Source organism: Wolffia australiana, chromosome 19, assembly GCF_029677425.1.
Source record: "Wolffia australiana isolate 7733 chromosome 19, ASM2967742v1".
Taxonomy (NCBI): domain Eukaryota; kingdom Viridiplantae; phylum Streptophyta; class Magnoliopsida; order Alismatales; family Araceae; genus Wolffia; species Wolffia australiana.
The window spans coordinates 6879219-6896535 of NC_135853.1; the positions used below are offsets into that span (position 1 = coordinate 6879219).

Sequence of the window (17317 nt, forward strand, 5' to 3'; positions counted from 1 at the left end):
AATCATTTGCATTATCAAATTTTTAAAGACTACGTAAAGAGATGATAAGCTATAATAGCTGATATCGATATCAGCTATAAAATAAGGTGCGGTTGCTGTTTGTAAAGGATCACACTATAGCTCAGTATCCAATAACAGATATCGGATACAAATACCGTTAGTAGCACCTTAATTTTTAGTTTACTAAAAACAAGAGGCTTTCATTTCCTTGCTATATACTCCAATCAATGTATAACGCGTGCCAGGCTGGCAGAATAGGACAGGTGGGCCCGGCCCATTACGCGTGTCTTTGAAGTGGGCCTAAAACTGTCCTTTCCGGTAATGTGGGACCGGCACAGCTTGGAAAAAGAGAACAGCTGGCATCGTTTAGAAAGAGATCCTCTGATAACATCACAATTAGATTTTTACCTTTACAAACAAATAAATACGTATGTATTTATTATGCAATTATTCACCATGGGACCCGTGAAGACGATGAACAAAGGCGGCGGGAAGTAGCAAGAACAGTATAAACTCAAGTGCAAATTTCTAGGGTTTCGAGATTACGGAGAGCTGGAGGAAGGAGAAGGTCACCTCCGCGCGTCCGCTGCAGCAGGTAATGCGGTTCTCAGATCTGGAGCTCAACCAACTTAGGTTTTTTTAATGGCGAGTGGCGGGCATTAGACGATTTCTTCCTCCTCGATTTCTTGATTTTCGATTCGGCGATCGATCGGAATGGGAATCATCCGCGGTTGGTCGATTCTTCGGCTGGTTCGGCTGGTTCTTGTGGTTTCGATGTTGCTTGCGTTGATTTCTGGAGCGTTTGCGGGGGAGCTGGATGGATGGATTTCTTCGAGATCTGGTTGCAAGGGAAGAACAATCGGGGAGTGTCTTGGAGAGGAGGAGTTCGCCGTCGACACGGACAGTAGCCGACGAATCTTGGCCCTTGGCGGCTACATCAGCTACGGCGCTCTTCGGCGGGGCTCTACCCCGTGCTCCCTCAGGGGAGCTTCCTACTACAATTGCCGGCCTGGAGCGCCGGCCAACCCTTACAACCGTGGATGTAGCGCCATTACTCGGTGCCGCTCGTGAATCAGCGCTCTGCCAAATCGAGATCCTCTCCTCTCATCTTTTTCCGTATAATCTATGATTCCGATTGTATTTTTACGCAGATTATGATCGATGATTGTTGGGATTGATTCCCTTCTCTATACATTTGTGAACTTGATTCTGGGTCATTTCTTCCTTACATATTTGGCGATTGTATATCTACAAAGAACAGACCAAAATTGCTGAAACTGATTCCTCTCGTCTGATAATTGTGGAGTTGATTTCGGATTTTATTAGCGCGATTGTACATTTATTCAGACTGAGGTCGGAATTCTGTGGATTGAATCAATCGCCACACGAGTTAATTCGATTTTCTAACATTTCTTCTTTGCACTATTTCGGATTTCGATTAGCACAAATTTGTATGAAAGATTCATGATAAAACAAGGGGAGAATGAGGTGGAGTATTCGGAGGTTCTTTCTTGAATTCGTTCGCTGTTCCTTCTTCATGCTCGATTCGAATTCAGATCAGGTACGTTATCTGGGGTCGATTTTGATCAAATCAAGTTAATTTTTCTTCTGTGATCTCAGTTCATAAGTGGCATCCGCTTTTAGTCCCCTGCTTGATCTCAATGATTTTGTTTACAGTTAGACTGATTAACAAATTAGCTCATATCAGCCCTCAATTAAGGTCTGATGTTGTTAATTTCTTCGTTTGAAAAAAAATATTTATCTTAATTTCTCGTCTCTGCCATCTTTACCGTTAGTTATGTATAAGTGGCGACAGCCATTTATTCAAGCCCAAGGATGGATGATGATAAACCGTTCAGGACTGGACTGAACTGTCATCCGTTGATCATCGAGCATTTAGTCATCATCACCATCATTCTGATATGAGCCATTCAATCATTCGTATTTGAGGGAGATGGGGAGATATAAGAGACATTTGAGTGCTACTGCCATTGTACATCGTATTGGCAAGAAACATGGTGCCAGGTATGGCTGACCCAAAGGTAGTGCTTGTAGTTTGATTCAGCTCACTCTCTTGATGACTAATGACACTAAGGCCGTACCGGTCATCCATCCACTGGTGTGAACGATGACGGATTTGAACTCTAAACGGAAGATGATTCTGTCATCCGTCCTCTAATTCGGAGACCAGGCTTTGATGACGATGACAAAGGCTTTTATTCTCAAACCTTAGATTTATTGAGTGGAGATGCACAGCTTGCGGAGGGTGATGGAGATTCTCCTTGTCTGGTGAATCTCCAAGCCGTGCCAGATTTGGAAACCAGGACGACGATCAATGCCGTGAGCCCAATTGTACCGCGCCTCCCCTGACATGAACACAAGAGAACCTGCAGATAACATCAAAGGCACCCTCCGCGGCGGAGCAGCAGATCTGTCGACTGTGGAGAAGTGCATAACGCAGGGGGAGCCCAGAGAAACAATGGCTATCCCGTCTTCGAATCTCATCAAGTCAACATGGTTGCATATCCCCTGCGGAGGTAGAGTCAATGGTTATTTTATTAAGAATCATTTTTCTCTCTTGGCGGAAAATCTTAAATGATTGCATAATATGGTGATTTTGACTATAGTGAAAAGTAAATGAAACTATGATATTGGTAGAAGTCTACATAATTTTTCAATTTTGAATTGGGTGGAAGACCGCCGTCTTTTACATTATTTATCCTAGTTCTAGATCATCATGTATTTCTCTTACATTATAATCTATTCCATGAATTAAGGGGAGTCGACAAATTGGTGCGTGGCGCACCTCACCGGGGGCGTACGAATTGACTATGAGCTGGTCAAAAAGTGGGTCCCGCCCGAGGATGTGGTCTGGTATTGGGTACGGTCGGCCCGATAAGGCGGCTGTCTCTCTAATCCGATTAGCCAGCACGTGGGCCCAGTTTGGCAGGTCCCCAAATCTCATCGCCTGCCATCAGATTTGAGCAAATATATTTTTCTAATTCTTCGGAAAATGCAATTATCAAGGAAAGAAAACCCATCCAGGCATACGTAGAAATAATACTCGGGAGGAATGATGCAATTTTAAAGCATTTAGAAAGACCCATCTTGGCAAAGGTGGAACTAATACACGGGAGAGATGATATAATTACTGGAAGAATACAATCAGAGAGTTTGTAAAAAACTCATCTAGGCATAGGTAGAGATCACACTGGAGACAAATAATATATGCTGATTTAATTTACAATAGTATGAAAGAAATGATTTGGCCACCAGTAAACTAATACAAATATAAAAAATTTCCTGATTAGAAAACAAGTTAGGAAACGGTAGAAAGTTACCTGGTTCTGGGTTTCATCTCTGAACCATCCTTCTGCCAGAAAAAAAGCCCTAATCATGAAAATAATAAATACGAAATAAATATATGAAATTTAAGAAAATTTCAAAATAAGTGGATGGGTTGTAGCGCACCCTTTTCAATGGCAACCAGAAGATCAGATTGGAGGTCTGCGGTGAGAAATTCGTTGCAAAGCCAGAGGCCGTCGATCCCTTCGATTGGCTGCCAGATGGTCGCATCCTGACCGTTCATTATTCATCGCACGGATCATCTTATTCAGAGACGGGGAGAAGAGAAAAAATTGAGGTGAAAGAAGGCGGAAGAGGGCAGAAACCGCGGGGGCGTCGTCGTCGTCGGAATCACCAAATATGGATTGCAGAAGTCGCTGATTGTGTTGCAGAAGTTCTTCTCCCTCGTCTTCTTCCATTTCTTCCTCTTCTCTTCCTTTCACGCGTCTACAGAAATGGTGAATTTAGGCTCTGGGATATTTTTCTTCAACATGGAAGGGAGGTGAGAATTTGGATTTGGGCCTGGTGTGAGTAGCCCAATAATATTGGACTTTTCACCTGCTATGTGTGATTTTGGGTTTATCCCAACTGGTTAGCAGAATAAGTCCATTTGGTCACTCTTGGTTGGCTGGGTTGGCTAGTTGGGCCAGTTTGCCCAATTAGGTTTGCCCAGTAGTAGGGTGTGAAAAATCGTCAGCAATTGATATCAGAGATCTGTTTTCTGATATCGGAGAAGGTTTGTCCTTTGTATTTGTTATTTCATTATAGATAGTGCACGCCATCTTTACTGTTATCGATATCTGATTCTCATTTAATGTCGGTATCTGAACAGTAACAATCTACTTTCTAGTAAGCATTAGTGTTGAATATAATAGCATATAATTAACATTTGGTGTAAGATCTGTTGTATTATGAGACATCCACCTTCCTAACTGAGCCTTGTGTCAACTTCTTGACTTGAAAAATAGCCAGGCTGGGAGTTGGGTTGAAAAGGGTCAGACTGATTGGTCAGCCCAACTAAAGTGCCCTTGTCGTGGAGAAGCAGACTCCATGTGTTTATGAGTTGAATGTTGTTACTTGAAGCACTCTTGAGTCTTTTACGAGTTAGAAGTTTATTTGATATTGGGCAGTAGTTCGCAAGGATACAAGGGTGATATTTGGGAGCTGTCGTTGTGGATCTTCAACTGAATAAATGCATTACGACATCTATTCAAGGTGATGGTGTATCTCACTTGTCATGTAGAACCATTTACAATTGCATTTGTGGGCCTCAGCCAGCTACTAATACATATATGATTATAGATCCATGGACTTTATGAACTAAGTATTTTTGTGCCTTCATTTGATGTTGTATCAAAAAGGAAATTCTTGCTAAATTAAAGACACATGGAAACATACTGAAAAAAATCACATTGACAAATGAAATGACAAATTAATCCTAAAGATAGGTTCAACAAAGAGATGTGTCAATTAATAGGCATCAATGTTTCATGAGAATATATATCTTTAGACAACACTTTTAATGATGTTTGAGATCCCTTTTTTGTCTTTATACAATTACTAGACAGAAAATACCAACCTCTACTTGAGCAATAAAATTTCTCGTAGAAGTTTTCTATATTGTATCTTTTAGATAACAACTCAATACTCTATAATAGGAGAATGATAGTATTTTATATGTGCTTTGCTGAATTTGGTATGAGTTTAGAGCTGTAAGTTTACATCAAAATCATGTATCAAAATAAAATTAAAAATTACATAAAATATATTCTATATAAATTAATTAGCATATGGAAATGATGAAAATTTATGGTATTTAAAATGAGTTAAAATTTTACGTATTTAGAAATAATTAATCGGCTTTCTTAACATATGAATGAAAACTATTTACAATGCGTAGATTCTGATTTTGATGAACTTTATAAATTATATGATGCCAGACGTCGTCGAGGACATCGTCCGGTCGGCACCGAGTATGATAGCTCAGTACCAAAGATAGATGGTGGTATCGAACGTCGACGGTGTTGTCGTCTGGCAGATAAACCCTAATGGGTAAATTTAACTACGACATGATGAAGATGTGTCCTACGTGTCGTACGTGCAGGCTCCGATTCGAGGGAGGTGCCTAGCTCCGAGCTTGGACGGGGTCGCCAGGTGATGGCAGCGGTGGCCTCTCGAACCTCGTTGGAGCGATAAACCCAATAAAAGAAGAAGAAGAAGAAGAGAAGGAAGGAGAAGAGAAGAAGAGAGAAGGTAGCCGCCGCATCGCCCTCCTATCGCCGGAGCCTCGCCGTGCCACCTCGCCGGGGACCGCCCGCGCCGTCGTCCTCCCGCGCCAAGACTGGCGCCCGCCGTTCTCAGCGCCAGAGCTGTCGCACCGCCGTTCCCTGCCACTGGGATCCGACCGCGCCACCGTCACCCTGCGCCAAGGTCATCCGCGCCGCTGTCATCCCGCGCCAGGGCCGGCGCCCGCCGTTCTCGACGACAGAGCTGTCGCACCGCCATTCCCCGCCACCGGGATCCGACCACGCCACCCTCACCCTACGCCAGGGTCATCCGTGCTGCCGTCAGCCCGCGCCGGGGCCGGCGCCTGCCGTTCTCGACGCCGGAACCATCGCTAACGCCGTCTTCCCGCATCTAGTCTGTCGCGCCACTGTCCTCCCGCGCCAGGTCCGTCGCGCCGCCGTCCCCCTGCGCCAAGGACGTTGTGCCGCCGCCCTCCCGTGCCAGGGCCGTCGCACTGCCGTCCTCCCGCGCCGGGACCGTCGCTCCGTCGCCCTCTAGCACCAAACTCCGTTGCTGCCGACTGCTTGGTCACCGGACCGCTCCGCTAGCGCCCTGCAATCGATTCGCCGTTGCCGGTCGACGGTGCCGCCCGCCCTGCATTGGACTGTGACCGCGCCTCGCCGCGGCCATTACGCAGCACCCCGCGCCCGCCGCGCGTTGAGCTGCCAGGACGCTGTGCCCGTCGGCGCTGCACTGCCCCTCAAGCAGCGCCCGCCAGCAGAGCCTGTCGGTGTACAGCGCGACACCTGCTGCGCGTGACAACAACGCCCGTTGCATCGCCTGCCGGTAGTGTCCGCCGGTGCACTACGTGCCCGCCCGTGTGCCGCCGCTCGCACGACGCGCCTGCCATCCGTGCTCTGCGCGACGCCGGGGCCCCATTCCCGTCCCCACCGACGCGGCCCCTCCCTCTGCACCAGCCAGCCACCGGCACCCCTGTCAGTTTCCTCCTCCGGATCCAGTTGGTACGAAGAATCCGTCGCCAGTGCGACGAAGGTACCCCTTCACTTTGCCCCTTTACGTCTCTTACTTTCTTCAGTGCGCTTTCGTATTGCCTCCTCTGCGCTCAGGTTAGATAGGTGAGAGCGAGACAGGTTGAGAAAATGACAGATATTCTTCGAGAGTCTTACCTGCCCGGTACGAGTCGAGTCCTCCCGACGCGTGTGAGCACAATAGCGGGTTGTCCCCGTTCGGCGACGTACTTGCCCTTGACCCTCTCGGGCGAGGTTCAGGGGGTCTGTCTGACCTCACTTAGAGCGATCACGTCAATCTCTGCAACGGCATTTCAGCTCGTCGGCGCACGCAAGTACGATATGTAGGACCTCTCGCATGGCACATCATCATTTATACCTATTCACTAGCATCATCGGACGACGCTGATCCTCGTTGTCCGATTGAAATCTCAAATTTGGTACCGAGCCGCTACCCTTGGTTTCGACCGGACGACGTCTCGATGACGTCATGCATCAAATTGGTATCAGAGCCAGGCTGTGGTCGCCCACAGCACGTCTCCGACTCCGCATCGCATATAGCCACATCCGCATTCATCGTCTTTTTTGAGCATTCATATAGGATTCCCAAGAATGGCCGTAGAGACGCGATCCACACGGATGGCACAACGCGGAGGTTCTACCTCCCCGCGACGAACCGAACCGTCGCAAGACGAGAGAGGCAATGAGATTGCCCTCTCGGGACCCCAACCGGCGACCCAGTTAGCCGACCCCGTCCTACCACATGTCGAGGCTACGCGGACCCCACTCCACGACACGGGTGCTCCTAGCACATCGGGCCCACCGGACTTCTCCGGTGAGCCACGCGAGCCGCAACACTCTCCACGTGGCTCGCCGCGATTCCTCGACGATGCCTCGTCGAGTGATTACGAGGATAGGGCTACCGTAGGCCGGCGCCCGCACGGGAAATCTCTCGTTGTCGAGAACACCCCCCAAGCGACCCCCACACGGGGTCGAGGACGAGGACGAGGAAGCGTCGCTCGCCAGTACCCACCAAGAGAAGAACTTCCGGATGACCAAGGAGCTTACTTCCGCGCCATGGCTGCTAGGATGGAACGCATGGAGTGCATGTTCGCCGACCAACGGGCGTCAGAGCACAGAGTTGAGGTGGGACCGGTCGCTCGAGGGCGACCTCGCCACGCACTTGGGGTTGGTCGACAGGGACCCCATGGCAGACTTATCCATGACCTTGATACGGATTACGAGGTTTTCGATCATCGATCCGACGACGCCCCACCGTAGGGACGCCTAGTTAGGGAACCAGAGCGAGAGCCCCATGATATTCGCGCTTGGGATATGCAGCACCCGCGGGACGACTTTGCCCGGGGGTACAACGTGGACCGACCGGTCCGCCTGGACCCTTACGCTCGACAGTATGAACGAGACGTGGGCCATGACTACCCGGTCCGACGATATGACCACATCCAGCCCCGAGATCCACGGATGGTTGACCCACCGGCGCACCGTGACGACTATTTCCGGCCGCCTCCACCACGATATTATGGGGTTGACGACGTCCCCCTACCTCCACATCGCGCGATGCACTTAGACCGCGTGCCTCGGGATGGTCCTCCCCACCTTTGGGACGACCGCGGCCACGAGCTGTTCCCGCCCCGTCACCACTTGGATCAGCGATGAGGAGACTACCCCATGCCCGAGCGGCACTTTGACGACGATGAACGTCGGCGCGAGGAGCACCGTGCACGCATCTAGAGAAGCGTGTGCGCCGACGTTGCCGTCTTTGAGGGCTCTCGGAAGCCCAAAGAGTTCATCGAAGTCGAACATGAACTCTTACTTCATGTGGTACCGCATGGATGACGACCTATGTGTCGAGTACGCGGAGCGACGAGGACGCCCCATTACGTCCTAGGTGGAAATGGCACAGAAGCTTAGGAGCAAGTACGTTCCTCGTCAGTACCAGATGTCCCTCTTTCTCTCATGGCTCGACCTCAAGCAGGGTCGACTCCTGGTGACAGAGTACATCGAGGCTTTTGAGGAATGTCGAATGCGCTACCGCTTCGTGGAGGACCCACGGATCATCATTGGACTCTTCGCCCACAGCCTCCGGCCGGCCTTGCGCAGCAAGGTCCTCAAGTGCCAACTGGCCGAAGTCGACGAGGCATACCACTTAGTGGAACACATGGATCCACCCGCCGACGACACCCCAGCACCTAGCGCGAACACCGAGCCATGGACTCCACCCGTACAGACGGCACTCGCTCGTACCACACCACCCGCGACCACACGGGTCACCCCGACCACCGGGGGGCAAGGGACCGCCCCCGCCACTTCTGTGGGGTCCACCCCACTAGCTTGGGCCGTTGCCAGCGACTTACCGGCCCAGAGCGCCGCCACTAGCCAGGCACACATAACGTGCTACAAGTGCCAAGGACAAGGGCACCGGGCCAACCTATGCCCTTTCGCACTTTTGATCGATGCCGGTGATGTCGAAGAGGATCACGTAGATGGAACGGACATACCGCAGAAGGACCACTACCACGGAGACGAGGAGTATGCCCTCGAGTATGAGGAGCCCGATGGTCAGATTGGATATATATAGATCATCGAGGCACAAGGGACCACCCCCGTGGCAGCCCGTGCGTCCACCCAGCCGTTGGCCAACATCGCCGTCGACTCACCCGACACTAGCAGAGTTCGACCATCTCCGCGGGTTACCATTCCCGCTAGGACACCCCCGGTTGCTCCACCGCCGACACCGTTCGTTGATGCAGCCTTCCGCACATCGATCTTCTATATGTATGTCAAGATCAATGGCAAGGCGTGCAAGGTGATCGTAGATAGTGACAGTTGCATCAACGCCATCTCAGACACGATGGTCACTGGATTAGGGTTGGCAGCGATAGAGCACCCCACGCCGTATGACGTCTCATGGATCGACGCTTCTTCACTACCCGTGAAGCGTCAATGCCGCGTCCCGTTGAAGGTGAGCACTTATGCCGAGGACGTCCTCTGCGATGTACTTCCCATGAAAGTGGGAAGCATCATCCTAGGCCGCCCATGGTTGTATGACCACGATGTCACCTTGGCTGGACGCGCGAACACCTGTTCGTTCATGTACCAGGGACGACAGGTTACATGGCACTCGTATGCCATGAAGCCGGCGAACAAGCCGGCCGAGACCAAACCCGTAGGGTTGATGGTCGTTCGAGGACCCTTGTTCACCCGTGACCTAGGCCGCGAGGGTGATGACACGCCCTTGTGTCTCGCCGTCACCCTCGACGTCCCCGCCGACTCCCCAATTGCCCCTCGTTCACCCAAGGTAGAGGCTCTCATATTGGAGTTCGGAGACATCTTCCCGGATGAGCTACCAGGTGGATTGCCCCCTATGAGGAACATACAGCACGCAATCGACTTGGTACCCAGTGCATCGCTACCGAACCTACTGCACTATCACATGGAGCCGCCGAAGTACGAGGAGCTACTACGGCATGTCAGGGAGCTCTTGGAGAAGGGCCTTATTCAGGAGAGCCTGAGCCCATGTGCGGTACCAGCTCTCTTAGCGCCGAAGAAGGATGGCACGTGGCGTATGTGCTGCGATAGTCGTGCCATCAACAAGATAACGGTCAAGTACCATTTTCCCATTCCCCGCGTCCAGGATTTATTCGACATGATGGCAGGATCTACTATCTTCTCCAAGATAGATCTAAGGAGCAGATACCATCAGGTTCGGATTCTTCCCGACGACGAATGGAAGACTGCCTTTAAGATAAAGGACAGTTTCTATGAGTGGAGAGTCATGCCATTCGGCCTCTCCAATGCGCCTAGTACTTTCCAGCGCCTCATGAATGAGGTACTATGCGCGTTTATAGGGAAGTTCGTAGTCGTCTACTTTGATGACATCCTCGTCTATAGCCGATCGAAATATGAGCACCTCAACCATCTTCGGCAGGTTTGCACAGTCCTACGGCGCGAGCAGCTCTACGCTCACCCGAAGAAGTGCAGCTTCCTCACCTCAAAGGTTGCCTTCCTCGGCTTCATCGTTTCAGCTCTGGGCGTTGCCGCCGACCCGGAGAAGGTCCGGGCCATCACGTCGTGGCCGACACCGGCCAATATGCACGACGTTAGGAGTTTCATAGGTCTCGCGACCTTCTATAGGCGATTCATACGGAACTTTAGTTCCGTCACGGCACCCATCACCGACTGCCTCAAGGAGGAGTCATTCGCTTGGACACCGGCAACAGAACAAGCTTTCCAACAGATAAAGCTCATGATGATTCAGGCGCCGGTACTACGCCTTCCCGATTTTGGGAAGGTATTCGAGGTGACATGCGATGCCTTGGGCATCGGGATCAGAGGCGTCTTCAGCCAGGAGGGTCGCCCAGTCGAGTTCTTCAGTGAGAAGCTGAATGACGCCAAGCTGCATTACTCCACATATGACAAGGAGTTCTACGCCGTCATACAGGCCTTACGGCATTGGTGGCACTACCTCCTATCCTCAGAGTTCGTACTCTTTTCAGACCATGAAGCGCTCAAGTATCTGCACTTACAGCAGAAACTGAGTGACCGACACGCCAGGTGGGTCGAGTACCTAGAGGACTACACGTTCGTCATCAAGCACAAGAAGGGCAAGGATAACGTCGTCGCCGACGCCCTTAGCAGGAGAGCCCACGTGCTGAACGTCATGAAGATGACAGTCCTAGGGTTTGAGACCGTCCGAGATGGGTACGACAACTGCCCCGACTTCAGCCCTATCATCGCCGAGGTCCGACGAGGCCCGTCCCAGGACTATAGGGACTTCGTCATTACTGATGGATATCTGTTCTATAAGAACAGATTATGTGTGCCACGCACGTCACTACGTGACTTCCTCGCTTGGGAGTGTCACGCCGGAGGGCCTAGCGGCCATTTTGGCGGCGACAAGACGATAGCGGCCGTAGAATACCAGTTCTACTGGCGTTCGCTGAAGCGCGATGTCGGCAACATAGTTGCCCAATGCCACGTATGTGCCTTGGCCAAGTAGGTCAAGAAGAGCGCCGGATTGTAAACCCCACTACCGACGCCCAAGCATCCGTGGGATGACGTGAGCATGGATTTCGTCTTGGGGTTGCCTCGCACCGCGAGGCACCACGACTCCATCATGGTAGTTGTGGATAGGTTTTCGAAGATGGCCCACTTCGTGCCTTGCGCGAAGATGTCAAACGCCGTGAAGGTCGCTCGACTCTTCTTCCGGGAGATTGTGCGCCTTCACGGCCTGCCATCCTCGATCGTGTCCGATTGTGATGTACGCTTCACAAGCTACTTTTGGAGGACCTTGTGGAGTCTTTTGGGCACGAAGCTCAAATTCTCGACTGCCTACCATCTGCAGACCGACAGTCAAACGGAGGTAGTCAATCGAAGTTTGGGCAACCTTCTCCGCTCCCTAGTTGGCGAACATCTCGTGTCGTGGGATCTTATCATACCATGCGCTGAGTTCGCATACAACTCCTCGGTGAACCGTACCACCGGGTTGAGCCCATTCGAGATCGCCTACGGCCAGGCACCACGTCGACCTTTAGACCTAGCTCCCATAGATCCCCATGTTAGGGTTTCTGAAGACGGTCTTGCATTTGCCCAGCATATTTTTGCATTACATCATCGCATTCATGATAGAATCACGCAACAAAATGCATTGTACAAGCAAGCCGCCGACTTGCATCGCCGACCCAGAGCATTTGACGTGGGGGACTTAGTAATGGTCAGACTTAGACCGGAGAGGTACTCTCGCAAGACGGCTACGAAGCTGCATGCTCCTAGTGCCAGCCCGTTCCCGATCCTCCGAAGAGTGGGCGACAACGCGTATGTCGTCGATATTCCCCCCACTTGGGGAATAGGCTCAACATTCAATGTGGCGGACCTAGTGATGTAATACGACTTGCCAGGATCGGTCGGCTCATATTACGCCACAGGAATCGATGACTAGGTTCGTGATGTTTATGAATGTATGTCGATAAATGATATTGTCGAATGAGCAATTAATCGGCCGTCACAAATATGGGAAGAAGATCCCCGTCAATCAATGGGAAGATATTGATCTTAGATCAAACTCCCAATGACCTGCTGGACAGACTCGACGACTAAGCAGTGAGGGGCGTTTGACGGCCCTAGGGTGTTCGGCGTTTAAGTCAACAATTACCCTTTCAACCTCAAGTAAAATCCTGGCACTCGACGAGGTGGCTATGCTATCAAGAGTTGTAAACTCGGCAGAGGACGTGATAGCAGAAGACGAGACTAGAACAGGTAATAATACTGGAATTAAGGGAGAGGAGATGAGTAGGTATTTGGTGTCGATAGTCCACGACACAAATCGCTCCCAAATCAATGACGAAGCTTGGACAGGCGACAGGTGGCGGGACGGGCGGCCACTTGGCGTGATGACACGGGTGGATGCACAGGTGTGGGCAGGCTCGCGATTGCTGGCGGGTGCAGGTCGCGCAGGTGCGGCCAGATGCAGGCAGCGTGAGTGGGAGCGGTCAGGGCGCGGGCGCAGCGGCGCGGGCAGCGCATGGCACGGCGGCGCGGGCGCGGTGGCGATGGCGCGGATGGCTCGTGGCGCGGGCGGGTCGCGGGCGAGAGCGGTGTGCGGGCGGGTCGTGGGCAAGAGCGGTGCGCGGGTGCGGGCGGCGCGCGAGAGCGGGCAGCGCTCGGGCGCAGGCAGTGCGTGGGCATGGGCGACACTGGCGAGAGCGGTGGTCGGCGGCTGTGGAATCTCGAGCCCAAGAAGGGGCTTCTTGAGCTGTAACCGCCCCCAAGAAACTTTCAAGATGATGGTTTCTTGGATGATTCTTGGGGACCTTGGGTAGGATCTTGAGGATCCTGTGGAAGACGAGCGTCGGAGTTGGACCTGCGGCCTCGGGCACCTTTGGAGTGATCTCAACGAAAGCTTCTTCAGCTCCAGGCGGCGTCGACTTCTTGAATTCTTTACTCGTCCCGGAGTAATCTCGACGGAACGCTTGGATATGTCGTCACGGAGTGATCTCGATGTGACGACGAGGGCTCTAACCACGGAGTGGTCTCCACGGAGTCCTCTCTACTCTCTACTATCTATGATAGGGGAGACACAAGTTGGATTTCTTTTCAACAAATGACTCCAATGTTCCTTGGGCATGGTATCCCCTTATACAGTGAGGATAGGTGCCAAGTGAACGTGGGAAGAGGACGAACCATCGCAAGACGTGGTTCGGCCTCTCCTTACAATTTGAAAATAAAACAGAAATTACAAAAGTAAAAGACGAAGGCGAGGCCCAACATTGGCCCAGTCCATAAAATCCAAAAACACATCAAACCATAAACAAACACAAGGGAGATAGAGATGCTTACGCAGGGTACTTGAACCCCGGGTGGCGGACATCGACGCGAGCTGCCCGTCGGGGCTGATGTCGTCCCGTCGTGACATCTCCAGGATGGTCCTCCATCACCTAGCTCCGTATCGTGCTCCTTCTCACCTCCCAGACCCAGCCTCTCTAGACCCCATCAGCGTGAGTGAGTTTTGCCGCGACCACTCCCCCGATTGTTTCACCCAATAGGCACGAGGCAATCGATTGTGTAATGTAGGAGTTAATTGACCATGCAGGTGAGGGGATATCGAGAAGATTCCTGGTGCGCTGGGTGGGACGGACTTGTGCGGACAACACTTGGATTATGGAGCAGAAGCTCCAGCGCCTTTGGCCAGACCTGCTTCACCCGCTGCCGTTCATCTACCCTGACTCGCCGGAGTCGAGTCGTTCCCACCCCGGAGGGGTTGATGGCGCGGCATCGTCCGACACTGCCAAGCTGTCACACGAGGAGCCAGCACCGTCACCGAGCCCGCCACCGACATGTGTCCAGCCGACACGACGAGCCGCTGCAGCGACGCGCCACCCCGGGTTTAGATACTCGGCATGACGACGCACTACCTCTATCACCGGAGCATTCAACCTATCCATCTCTTATTTTCTATTTTCGCTTTGCATTTTCCCTTTTGCCTTTGTAAGGGGGGGAAGAACCCATATGAGGATTCCTTCCCCTCCCAACATTTTAGTGGGCCTTAATAGGCCTACTTATTTTCTTTTATTTGTTTTATTTTGTTGCTTATGGGGGCCCATCTTCATCCATCCTATATAAGGAGGGTTGGGCGACCCAAACAGTACTCTTGAATTTTAGAAAATTATAACGTGGAAGTTGAAGAGTCAGGTCGTGAGAGGAAGGAAGAAGAAGAAGAAGAAGAGGAGGAAGAAGAAGAAGAGAAGGAAGGAGAAGAGAAGAAGAGAGAAGGTAGCCGCCGCATCGCCCTCCTATTGCCCGAGCCTCGCCGTGCCACCTCGCCGGGGACCGCCTGCGCCATCGTCCTCCTGAGCCAGGACTGGCGCCCGCCGTTCTCAGCGCCAGAGCTGTCGCACCGCCATTCCCTGCCACCGGGATCCGACCGCGCCACCGTCACCCTGCGCCATGGTCATCCGCGCCGCCGTCATCCCGCGCCAAGGCCGGCGCCCACTGTTCTCGACGACAGAGCTGTCGCACCGCCATTCCCCGCCACCGAGATCTGATCGCACCACCGTCACCCTACGCCAGGGTCATCCGTGCTGCCGTCAGCCCGCGCCGGGGCTGGCGCCCGCTGTTCTCGACGCCAGAACCATCGCTACCGCCGTCTTCCCGCATCTGGTCTGTCGCGCCACCGTCCTCCCGCGCCAGATCCGTCGCGCCGCCATCCCCCTGCGCCAAGGACGTTGTGCCGCCGTCCTCCCGCGCTAGGGCCGTCGCACTGTTGTCCTCCCGCGCCGGGATCGTCGCTCCATCGCCCTCTAGCACCAAACTCCGTTGCCGCCGACTGCTTGGTCACCGGACCGCTCCGCCAGCGCCCTGCAATCTATTCACCATTGTCGGTCAACGGTGCCGCCCGCCCTGCACTGGACTATGACCACGCCTCGCCGCGGCCATTACGCAGCACCCCGCGCCTGTCACGCGTTGTGCTGCCAGGGCACTGTCCCCGTCGGCGCTGCACTGCCCCTTGATGGGGGACCATCGCGACGACGCCGACACCGACACGGGACGCACCCGACCGCTCCGAGCCGCTCGTGCCGACGTACGTGATCTCGCATTCAAGTATTCCAAGTAAGTTCTTTATTACTCGTCTGATTGTAATACCGGATCGGGTAGCGTATCGAACCGATCCCGTCTTTTATGTTTGTTTTCCGTTTGAAATGCCGTGTAAAGAGGAGGGCCACGTCACGTGACGGACCCCTCCTCTAGTCTTAGTCTCTTGGCACCCTCCCCCCTCCCTCCTATATAAAGGGGAGGCATGCCCAAGGACAGAGTTAGTGAGCCTTTTGAAAAACTGATATTTGCTGTAGTACATTTGTTTCTCATTTATCCTTTTTTTAGTATCAAAATTAGCAAGGGGATCGTCCCCTACCTCTCGCAAGTCATAGGAGGACTGTTCATCTTCCCCATCCTCTCTGTGTGAAGCAGATCATCGGTGGAATCTGCCGCCCGAATCGCCGTGTCTGAGCTCGCCCCTCCACCGGTCGGACAACCCCGCCGGCCCTATGAGTGCTCCTCCCGCCGCAGCTGCCACCCGTCGCCGTCCCACGTTCCTCAATTGGAACTACTACTGCTGCCGCTGGGCACCCGACCGCCGGCCTGCGCGAGTCCCTGAGGCCAACCATCGCGGCCATCCCTCGCGTTCGTGGTCACGCGTGCGCCCGGACGCCACCCGCGTGCACCTCGCGCCTCGCAGCGACCGCACTCTGCGCTGCTTCCCCTCCTTATTTCTCAGCCCGGCGTGCCTTCTGGTCGCGCTCGTTACTGCTGTGGCAGCGCCCGGCCGCCCGTTGGCTCGACGCGGGCTCACTACCCACCCGTCGCCGTTGCCCGCTCATCCACCACCACGACCAAGCTCCCCTGTCCTGCGCATCATCCTGCACCTTGGCCTCGCCCACGTCCTGCATCCCATCGCGCGCCACGCTTGTGGTAGCGCCGCGTTGCCCACGCTCGTGTTGGTCTCGCGCGGCATTCGCCCGAGCGCCGCGCTGCCCGCGCATAGAGCTGACCAGCGCTTCGCGACGCCAGGCGCCGCACTGCCGGCGTGCCGTGCCTGCAAGTGCGCCGCGTCGCCACACGCTGCGCCATCCGCCCGCCGCCCCGCCTCGCCGCATTCCCTCCTCATTCCAGCCTCTACTCAGCGCCAGCATTCCCGGTCCTGCTGCCTTCTCCGGATCTCATTGGGTACGATATAACCATCGCCAGCACGACGAAGGTACTCCCTTACTTGCTGCCCTTTTTCTCTTACTTTCTTCAGTGCTCTTTCGTATTGCCTCCTCCGTGCTCGGGTTAGATAGGTGAGAGCGAGACAGGTCGAGTTTGAGAAAACGATGCATCTTGCGAGAGTCTTACCTGCCCGGTACGAGTCGGGTTCTCCCGACGCGTGTGAGCATTTCAGTGGGGTTTCCCCGTTCGGCGAGGTACTCGCCCTCGACCCTCTCGGGTGAGGCTCAGGAGGTCTGTTTGACCTCACTTATAGCGATCCCGTCAATCTCTGGAATGGCTCACACCGCTCTTCGGCGCATGGACGTACGACAGTAGGATTCTCACGCATTCATCATCATTATCCATACCTATCCGCCGGCATTCTCGGACGACGCTGCCTGTCGTCGTCCGATTGGGATCCTGATTCGATACCGAGCCGTTACCCTCAGTGTCGATGG

At 53.2% G+C, this 17317-nt stretch overlaps 2 protein-coding genes and 1 long non-coding RNA gene across 8 annotated transcripts; 2 read left to right on the top strand and 1 right to left on the bottom strand.

The window, feature by feature from the left end:
* Window positions 1-480: 480 nt before the first annotated feature.
* On the top strand, window positions 481-1190 carry LOC144715434 (rapid alkalinization factor-like). The gene has a single exon (XM_078590348.1). It carries the CDS (start codon window positions 715-717, stop codon window positions 1069-1071), a length of 357 nt encoding a protein of 118 aa, XP_078446474.1. The 5' UTR covers window positions 481-714; the 3' UTR covers window positions 1072-1190.
* Window positions 1191-1915: 725 nt separating this feature from the next.
* Window positions 1916-3866, bottom strand: LOC144715433 (2-oxoglutarate (2OG) and Fe(II)-dependent oxygenase superfamily protein). 5 transcript variants are annotated; one of them, XM_078590346.1, is made up of 5 exons: window positions 3672-3866; window positions 3472-3559; window positions 3342-3370; window positions 2807-2968; window positions 1916-2529 (listed from the first exon to the last, which is right to left on the bottom strand). In XM_078590346.1, exons 1-5 carry the CDS (start codon window positions 3762-3764, stop codon window positions 2236-2238), a joined length of 666 nt encoding a protein of 221 aa, XP_078446472.1. In that variant the 5' UTR covers window positions 3765-3866; the 3' UTR covers window positions 1916-2235. The 5 variants fall into 5 exon arrangements, with proteins under 5 accessions (XP_078446472.1, XP_078446471.1, XP_078446470.1 ...); XM_078590345.1 differs by having other exon boundaries at window positions 3342-3373; window positions 3672-3864; XM_078590344.1 differs by having other exon boundaries at window positions 3472-3577; window positions 3672-3862.
* LOC144715435 (uncharacterized) lies at window positions 3715-14572 on the top strand. Of its 2 annotated transcripts, none has more exons than XR_013584635.1 (4): window positions 3715-3847; window positions 4318-4560; window positions 5286-6624; window positions 14209-14572. It is a non-coding gene; the product is annotated as an uncharacterized LOC144715435 (long non-coding RNA). The 2 variants fall into 2 exon arrangements; XR_013584634.1 differs by lacking the exon at window positions 3715-3847 and adding an exon at window positions 3878-4081.
* The last annotated feature ends 2745 nt before the right edge of the window (window positions 14573-17317 follow it).

Excerpts from the sequence above, each read along its gene's own strand:
- LOC144715434 (XM_078590348.1), top strand. The coding sequence starts at position 715 with ATGGGAATCATCCGCGGTTGGTCGATTCTTCGGCTGGTTCGGCTGGTT.
- LOC144715433 (XM_078590343.1), bottom strand. The coding sequence starts at position 3,764 with ATGGAAGAAGACGAGGGAGAAGAACTTCTGCAACACAATCAGCGACTT. Across the intron at positions 3,374-3,471 it reads TCTGGTTGCCATTGAAAAGG|AAGGATGGTTCAGAGATGAA; the intron begins GTGCGCTACAAC and ends TTTTTCTGGCAG. Across the intron at positions 2,530-2,806 it reads ATTCGTACGCCCCCGGTGAG|GGGATATGCAACCATGTTGA; the intron begins GTGCGCCACGCA and ends CTACCTCCGCAG.